Source organism: Tachyglossus aculeatus, chromosome 16 (genome assembly GCF_015852505.1).
Source record: "Tachyglossus aculeatus isolate mTacAcu1 chromosome 16, mTacAcu1.pri, whole genome shotgun sequence".
Classification (NCBI taxonomy): domain Eukaryota; kingdom Metazoa; phylum Chordata; class Mammalia; order Monotremata; family Tachyglossidae; genus Tachyglossus; species Tachyglossus aculeatus.
In genome coordinates, this window is record NC_052081.1 from 35,311,317 (window position 1) to 35,320,590 (window position 9,274).

General features: G+C 50.8%; 1 protein-coding gene across 2 annotated transcripts in view; it reads right to left on the reverse strand.

Annotated features, from left to right (window-relative positions):
* Window positions 1-5,341, reverse strand: part of SLK (STE20 like kinase) — a 49,694-nt gene extending 44,353 nt beyond the window's left edge. The window contains exon 1 of one of the 2 annotated variants that reach the window (XM_038758723.1): window positions 5,133-5,341. In XM_038758723.1, coding sequence (XP_038614651.1) covers window positions 5,133-5,282 — 150 coding nt within the window. In that variant the 5' untranslated portion in view covers window positions 5,283-5,341. The remainder of the gene's footprint in view (window positions 1-5,132) is intronic. The other variant, XM_038758724.1, reaches the window with a different exon arrangement.
* Window positions 5,342-9,274: the final 3,933 nt, after the last annotated feature.

Below are 9,274 nucleotides of genomic sequence, written 5' to 3' on the forward strand. Positions count from 1 at the left end.
AAAATGTCTGGAGGAGTGGGGAAGAAGTTTTAACAAAGAAAAGGGAAATTCTTACCTAAAATAAAAGCAAGACTTTCCATTAGCATACTTCTACCAAAGTTAATTATCTTTTGAAGGCTGTTTGCTGCAATCGGTTATTTTCCTAGAACAGTTCATAATGCTTTCAGTAATGCTGAGACGACTACAGCCCGCTTCGATAGTTGAAAGTACTTCCACATACTCAGTTTAAATATATAGTTTCATATCCTACTAAAGATAAAATGTAAACTGAAGTTCAAAGAAGAATGTGAGGCTCCTGTGAATCATTTGAATAGGATAGAGATGCGACTGCCTTTGGTAGAATTTCAGTTGTGAAACCCTCCCAACTTAACCTGGAGTCCAAAAACTAACCAGAAAAAAAAAAATTCTTAAATTTTAACATATAATTTAGAATTACAGAACACAACTAATTTTAGAGCTTGATGCTCTGTTAATTTTTTTTAATAGTTGGGGAGATCACAGAAAATTTAAGCTTGGCTTCGGCGAAACAGGTGTAATGAATTTAGATCAGCTTCAAGCCTTCAAAAAACAATCTTAAGAATGAACGGTCAAAAGGTAGGGGGGAAAAGTGTAATTTTATAAAATAATGCTAGTCCCGGAATTTTTACTTTTAACCCAAAATATTACCTGCTCACCACTTTATATAATTTCCTTGGCTTCAACAATATAACATCAGGCCATTTTTCATGTCACCGTGGAAATATAATTTTCCTACAGTATTTCATCAATCGTATTTATTTATTTATTGAGCGCTTACTGTGTGCAGAGCACTGTACTAAGCGCTTCCTACTGTTACTCACCACGCATTTGTCTATATTCCTAGTGGCAAGATCACAGGACTGGGAGTCACAGGATCTGGGTTCAAATATCCCAAGTCTGCACTAATCATCTGCTGTGTGACCTTGGACAAGTCACTTGACTTCTCTGTGCCTCCCTCACCTCATCTGTAAAATGGGGATCAAGTCTGTGAGCCCTAGGTGGGACAGGGACTGCGCCCAACCGGATTACCTTGTATCAACCCAAGTGCTTAGTATAGTACTTGGCCAGAGTAACCACTTAAATACGATACAAAACAAACAAAAAAACCCAAATCTGTCCTCTCACTGATACACTGGTTGCCATAAGAAGCGCTTAGTACAGTGCTCTGCACACAGTAAGCGCTCAATAAATACAATTGATGATGACGATGATAAGAACCTGGGCTAATTATTTCCTTCCCTCTTCAGCCCCCACGTCATCTCCTGCCCCGCTATATTTCCATTCCTTGGAAATCGAAGGCCTTGGGGAAATCATTTAACTTTTCTGTGCCCCTTTCCTCACCTGATAAAAATGGGAATAAAATTCCCATCATCAAATGGGAATTCAGTGTCTTTTCTCCTTTCCCCTGAGACCATAAGCCCCTTGTGGGACGGGGACTATATCCATCCGATTATCCTGTATCAGTGCCTAGTACAGTGCCTGGCACATTGTAAGCACTTCACAAATGCCATAATTATTAAAGGCAAATTGTCCTAGTGGAAAAAACAGAGGATGGGGGAATCAGGAGACCTAAATTCTAGTCCCAGCTCTGCCACTGACATGCCTTGCCACCTTGGTCGCGTCCCTTAAACACACCGGAGCTCGATTTCCTCATCCGTAATGGGGTTGATACCGATTCTCCCTTCCTTTCGAGACTGTAACTGCTGTGTTGGGACAGGGACTGAGTCCATTTGATTACCTTGTATCTTCTCCGCCGTTTAGCACGAGGCATAGAATAAGCACTTAATTTTATAGTTATCATTACCTATCCGGGCCAGCCTCTTTCCTTTATCCACAAAGTACTTAAATAATTGGAAAACAGAACGGAAAATCAGGGACTGATTTCTAACCCTGGCTCCGTCGCTGGCTGCTACAGGCCCCAGGCAAGACTGCTACTCGCCTTGCCCATCCCCATCAAGATGAAGGGGTTGACAGCACACCTGCTTCACAGGTAACTCGTCTGAACGAACTACCGCATAAAGTTCTTGTCAAAATATGAAACACCATCATCTCCGGCCCGTGACTCCATGTCTGGGCCACCCACCCGGTCCTTCCCCCCTCAAACTGGGTCCCGTGATGATCTCAAACTTCAGGATGAAAATATCCCAACGACATCATTCACACGCTCCCTAAGCGATAACAAACTCTTCATGCCCTCGCACGGCAACCCAAACCTCAAAGATCTCGGGAACGCTATTCCAAAAGAGTTATTCATCAGAACACCAGGAATCACTTCTTGCCTGTTCGTCGCCGGGTTCACCTTCGTTTTAGAGTCTCTGGCGTCACAATGCGGGTTTTTTGTTTTTTTTTTTCCTGGAAACATTCACCCGGAAAGCCCGTTTACTTCTACTTTATGTCTTGGGTCAACCAGCTATCAAATACAATCCCGACTACGGGTCTATTCCTTCCCTCCTCCCAACTCCCCCCCCACCCCGCCACACACACACCCAAAGCGAGGAAGGAGGAAGGAGAAAGGTCGTACAGATCCGGATCGAAAATACTCTTCAGGCTTCGAGAACGGCGAGCTGTTTTATAACAGGCGAGCAAAAGAGTTAATAGGCAGAGGCTTTAGCTGCAACCAAAATACGTAATTAGTTTCAGATTAAAAAGACTTGAGGGACAGTTCGTTAAAACTCCATGACAGTGGGCCACTGCGCTTTCTGCACCTGTATATATGTTTGTACATATTTATTACTCTGTTTATTTATTTTACTTGTCCATATCTATTCTATTTATTTCATTTTGTTAGTATGTTTGGTTTTGTTCTCTGTCTCCCCCTTTTAGACTGTGAGCCCACTGTTGGGTAGGGACCGTCTCTATATGTTGTTGCCAATTTGTACTTCCTAAGCGCTTAGTACAGTGCTCTGCACATAGTAAGCGCTCAATAAATACAATTGATGATGATAATGAGTAATGAACGAACATCTCAGCCCTCTTGAACTTGGAAGTGTGACACTTCCCTGGAGCCCGGGGTTCCCCCTCCCCTGGTCTTCGGCAACTCTTTTGAAGGTTGTGGATAATTGGGGGTCTGGGGGGCCAAATGGCTGTTTCTGCTGCCTCCTTGGGCGACTCTCCGACATGAGTTTCCGTGGAGGACACTTTGGGTGTGGGGAAACTGAGGCGGGGGGAAACTGAGGCATCGACGGGGGGGAAACTGAGGTGTCGACGGAGGGCAAACAGGTGTCGACAGGGGACAAACTGAGGTAATAATAATAAATAATAATGATGCCATTTATTAAGCGCTTACTCTGTGCAAAGAACTGTTCTAAGCGCTGGGGTAGATACAAGGTAATCAAGTTGTCCCACGTGGGGCTCACAGACTTAATCCCCATTTTCCAGATGAGGGAACTGAGGCCCAGAGAAGTGAAGTGACTTGCCCAAAGTCACACAGCTGACAAGTGGCGGGGCCGGGATTCGAACCCATGACCTCTGACTCCAGAGCCCGGGCTCTTTCCACTGAGCCACGCTGCTTCTCAGGTAACGATAATAATGATAATAATAGTGTTGGTGTTTGTTAAGCGCTTACTATGTGCCAAGCACTGTTCTAAGCGCTGGGGTCGGTACAGGGTGATCAGGTTGTCCCATGTGGGGCTCACAGTCTCAATCCCCATTTGACAGATGGCATAACTGAGGCCCAGAGAGGTTGAGTGACTTCCCCATGGTCACACAGCAGACGAGTGGTGGAGGAGGGATTAGAACCCACGATCTTTGACTCCCAAGCCTGTGGTCTGGTCGACGTGGGGGGGGGGGGGGGGCAAACTGAGGTGTCGAAAGGGGGAAACTGAGGTACCGACGGGGGGAAACTGGGTGTCAACGGGGGGAGAAACTGAGGCACTGACGGGGAAACTGACATGTCAGCGGGGGGAATCTGAGGCATCGAAGGGGGGAAAACTGGTGTACCGAGGGGAGGGAAACTGAGGTACCGACGGGGAGGGAAACAGATACCGATGGGGAGGGAAACTGAGGTGTTGGAAGGGGGAAACTGAGGTAACGACGGGGGGGAAACTGAGGTAACGACGGGGGGGAAAACTGAGGTAACGACGGGGGGGAAACTGAGGTAACGACGGGGGGGAAAACTGAGGTAACGACGGGGGGGAACAGGTGTCGACGGGGGGGGGAACTGAGTTATCGAAGGGGGGGAACTGAGGTACCGACAGGGAGGGAAACTGAGGCACTGACGGGAGGGAAACTGAGGTACCGACGGGAGGAAAACTGAGGTACCGACGGAAGAGAAACTGAGGTACCGACGGGAGGGAAACTGAGGCACCAACGGGGGGAACTGAGGCACCAACAGGGGGAAACTGAGGCACCGAGGGGAGGGAAACTGAGGTACCGACGGGGGGGAACTGAGGTAACGACGGGGGGGAAACTGAGGTAACGACGGGGGGGAAACTGAGGTAACGACGGGGGGGAAACTGAGGTAGCGACGGGGGGAACTGAGGCAACGACGGGGGGAAACTGAGGCAGCGACGGGGGAAACAGGCAGCGATGGGGGGGAAACAGGCAGCGATGGGGGGGAACAGGCAGCGACGGGGGGAAACTGAGGCAGCGACGGGGGGAAACTGAGGTACCGACGGGGGGGAAACTGAGGTACCGACGGGGGGGAAACTGAGGTAACGACGGGGGGGAAACTAAGTGCCGACGGGGGGGGAAACTAAGTGACGACGGGGGGGAAACTGAGGCACCAACGGGGGAGGAAACTGAGGCAAAAAAGGGGAGGGAACTGAGGCACCGACGGGGGGGAACTGAGGCACCGACAGGGGGGAACTGAGACTGAGGCACCGGCGGGGGGCAAAGTGAGGCACCGACGGGGGAAACCGAGGCACCAAGAGGGGGGCCAAGTGAGGCACCAAGAGGGGGGAAACTGAGGCCCCGACGGGGGGGGGGTCAAAGTGAGGGGTGTCGACGGGGCGAAACTTGTGGGCGGAGGCGGCGGGTGCGGCGCGCGCCCTCCCTCCCCCCCCCCCCTCTCTCCGTCCCCCCGTCCCCCCGCCGGTCGGTCGGTCGGTCGTCGGTCGGTCGGTCGGCTGGGTTCGGGAGCGCCCTTCCTCTCTCTCTCTCCGCCTCCCGCCTACCTTGAAGACCTTGCCGAAGGCGCCGTCCCCCAGCTCCCCGATGATCTCCCAAAAGTCCTCCGGGTTGAGGTCCCTCTTCACGTGCTCGTACTGCTTCTTCTTCTTCTCGCCCCCCAGTTTGAAGATCTTGCGGAAATTGAAGAAAGACATGGCTCCTCCCGGGGGGGACACCGGGGGCCACGACGACCACGACAACCGGGACACCGTCCTCCCGTCCGCCCGTCCGTCCCCGCCCCGCCGACCGAGCCCAGGCGCTGCGGCAAAGGCGAGGGGCGGCGGGAGGCGGAAGGGGGAGGGCGGGGCCGCCGGGGAAGGGAGGAAGAAGAACCGCCTCAACCCTCCTCCTCCTCCTCCTCTCCCTCCCCTCCTCCTGGTCACCCAGTCAATCGTATTTATTATCATCATCATCATCATCGATCGTATTTATCGAGCGCTTACTATGCGCAGAGCACTGGACTGAGCGCTCGGGACATCGAGAGACGGGCCCTACCCAACGGTGGGCTCACAGTCTAGAAGGGGGAGGCGGACAACGAAACCGAACAGACTGACAAAACAAAATAAATAGAAGAGATAGGGACAAGTAAAATAAATAGAGTAATAAGTATGTACAAACATGTATACGTGATTAATCGATCGATCGTATTTATTGAGCGCTTACTGTGCGCAGAGCGCTGTATTAAGCGCTTGGGAAGTCCAAGTTGGCAACATCTAGAGACAGTCCCTACCCAACGGCGGGCTCACAGTCTAGAAGGGGGAGGCGGAGAACGAAACCAAACAGACTGACAAAATAAAATAAATAGAAGAGATAGGGACAAGTAAAATAAATAGAGTAATAAGTATGTACAAACATGTATACGTGATTAATCGATCGATCGTATTTATTGAGCGCTTACTGTGCGCAGAGCGCTGTATTAAGCGCTTGGGAAGTCCAAGTTGGCAACATCTAGAGACAGTCCCTACCCAACGGCGGGCTCACAGTCTAGAAGGGGGAGGCGGAGAACAAAACCAAACAGACTGACAAAATAAAATAAATAGAAGAGATAGGGACAAGTAAAATAAATAGAGTAATAAGTATGTACAAACATGTATACGTGATTAATCGATCGATCGTATTTATTGAGCGCTTACTGTGCGCAGAGCGCTGGACTGAGCGCTCGGGACATAGAGAGACGGTCCCTACCCAACAGTGGGCTCACAGTCTAGAAGGGGGAGGCGGACAACAAAACCAAACAGACTGACAAAATAAAATAAATAGAATAGGTAGGTACAAGTAAAATAAATAAATAGCGCAATAAGTATGTACAAACATATATACATAATTAATCTATCAATCGTATTTATTGAGCGCTTACTGTGCGCAGAGCGCTGGACTGAGCGCTTGGGAAGTCCAAGTTGGCAACATCTAGAGACAGTCCCTACCCAACAGTGGGCTCACAGTCTAGAAGGGGGAGGCGGACAACGAAACCAAACAGACTGACAAAATAAAATAAATAGAATAGATAGGTACAAGTAAAATAAATAAATAAATAGAGTAATAAGTATGTACAAACCTATATACATAATTAATCAATAGTATTTATTGAGTGCTTACTGTGCGCAGAGCACTGGACTGAGCGCTTGGGAAGTCCAAGTTGGCAACATAGAGGGACGGTCCCTACCCAACAGTGGGCTCACAGGCTAGAAGGGGGAGACGGAGAACAAAACCAATCAATCATATTTATTGAGCGCTCACTGTGCGCAGAGCACTGGACTGAGCGCTCGGGAAGTCCAAGTTGGCAACGTCTAGAGACAGTCCCTACCCAACAGTGGGCTCACAGTCTAAAAGGGGGAGACAGAGAACAAAACCAATCAATCATACTTATTGAGTGCTTACTGTTCGCAGAGCACTGTACTGAGCGCTTGGGAAGTCCAAGTTGGCAACATAGAGAGACAGTCCCTACCCAACAGTGGGCTCACAGTCTTGAGCGCTTACTGCCTGCAGAGCACCGCACTAAGCGCTCGGGAAGTCCAAGTTGGCAACACGCAGAGACGGCCCCTACCCAACAGTGGGCTCACAGTCTATATACAGTCTGTATATATGCATATATGTTTGTACATATTTATTACTCTATTTATGTATTCCATCCCCCCATCTTACCTCCTTCCCTTCCCCACAGCACCTGTATATATGTATATATGTTTGTACATATTTATTACTCTATTTATTTATTTATTTGTTTTACTTGTACATATCTATTCTATTTTGTTAGTATGTTTGGTTTTGTTCTCTGTCTCCCCCTTTTAGACTGTGAGCCCGCTGTTGGGTAGGGACTGTCTCTATATGTTGCCAATTTGTACTTCCCAAGCGCTTACTACAGTGCTCTGCACACAGTAAGTGCTCAATAAACACGATTGATGATGATGATATCTTGCAGGCAGTAAGCATATCCTGCAGGCACTAAGCGCTCAAGACTGTGAGCCCACTGTTGGGTAGGGGCCGTCTCTCTATGTTGCCAACTTGGACTTCCCAAGCGCTTAGGACAGTGCTCTGCACACAGTAAGCGCTCAATAAATACGATTTATGATGATGATGATGATGATGATGATAAATGGGGATTAAGGCTGTGAGCCCCCTGAGGGACAACCTGATCACCTTGAAACCTCCCAAGTGCTTAGAACAGTGCTTTGCGCTTAGTAAGCGCTTAATAAATGTCTGCTGTGTGATCTTGGGCAGGTCACTTTTAACTTCTCTGAGCCTCAGTTACCTCATCTGTAAAATGGGGATTAAGACTGTGAGCTCCACGTGGGACAACCTGATCACCCTGTATCCCCCCCAGCGCTTAGAACAGTGCTTTGCACATAGTAAGCGCTTAACAAATGCCTATTATTATTATTATTATTATTATTATTATATCTATTTTATTTTGTTAATATGTTTGGTTTTGTTCTCTGTCTCCCCCTTCTAGACTGTGAGCCCGCTGTTGGGTAGGGACTGTCTCTCGATGTTGCCAACTTGGACTTCCCAAGCGCTTAGTGCGGTGCTCTGCACACAGTAAGCGCTCAATAAATACGATTGATTGATTAATAGAAGGGGGAGACAGAACAAAACAAAACATGTTAACAAAATAAAAGAAATAGAATAAACATATACAAGTAAAATAAATAAATGGAGTAATAAATACGTACAAACATATAGACATATATACAGGTGCTGTGGGGAGGGGGAGAGGGGGCTCAGCCTGGGCCTGTCGGGCGCTGCGATTGGCTCCCCTCCCGGACTCCCCGCCTACCGTGGCCTGTCGGGCGCTGCTATTGGCTCCGCTCCCGGACCCCGCTCCCTAGCCCCGCCTACTGTGGCCTCTCGGGCTCTGCGATTGGCTCCCCTCCCCGACCCCCACCTTGGTCGCCGCTCTCGGCTCCCCTCCCGGACTCCGCCCCTCGCTCCGCCTACTGTGTCCTCTCGGGCGCTGCGATTGGCTCCCCACCCGGACTCCCCGCCTACCGTGGCCTGTCGGGCGCTGCGATTGGCTCCGCTACCTATCCCCGCCTACTGTGACCTCTCGGGCGCTGCGATTGGCTCCCCTCCCGGACCCCCACCTTGGTCGCCGCTCTCGGCTCCCCTCCCGGACTCCGCCCCTCGCTCCGCCTACTGTGTCCTCTCGGGCGCTGTGATTGGCTCCCCTCCCGGACTCCCCGCCTACTGCGGCCTCTCGGGCGCTGTGATTGGCTCCCCTCCCAGCCTCCCCGCCTACCGTGGTCTCTTGGGCGACTGCGATTGGCTCTCCTCCAGGACCCCCCCCGGGCCCTCCTATCGGCTCCCTTTCTGGACCCCCCCCTTGGGTGCTGCTAACGGCTCCCCTCCCGGACTCCGCCCCTCTCCCCGCCTACTGTGGCCTCTCGGGCGCTGCGATTGGCTCCCCTCCAGGACCCCGCCCCCTCCTCGCCTACCGTGTCCTCTCGGGCACTGCGATTGGCTCGCCTCCCGGACTCCCCCCCCCTTGGGCCCTCCTATCGGCTCCCCTCCCGGACTCCGCACCTCTCCCCGCCTACTGTGGCCTCTCGGGCGCTGCGATTGGCTCCCCTCCCGGACTCCCCGCCTACCGTGGCCTCTCGAGCGCTGCTATTGGCTCCCCTCCCGGACCCCCCCCCCTCCCCCTTGGGCC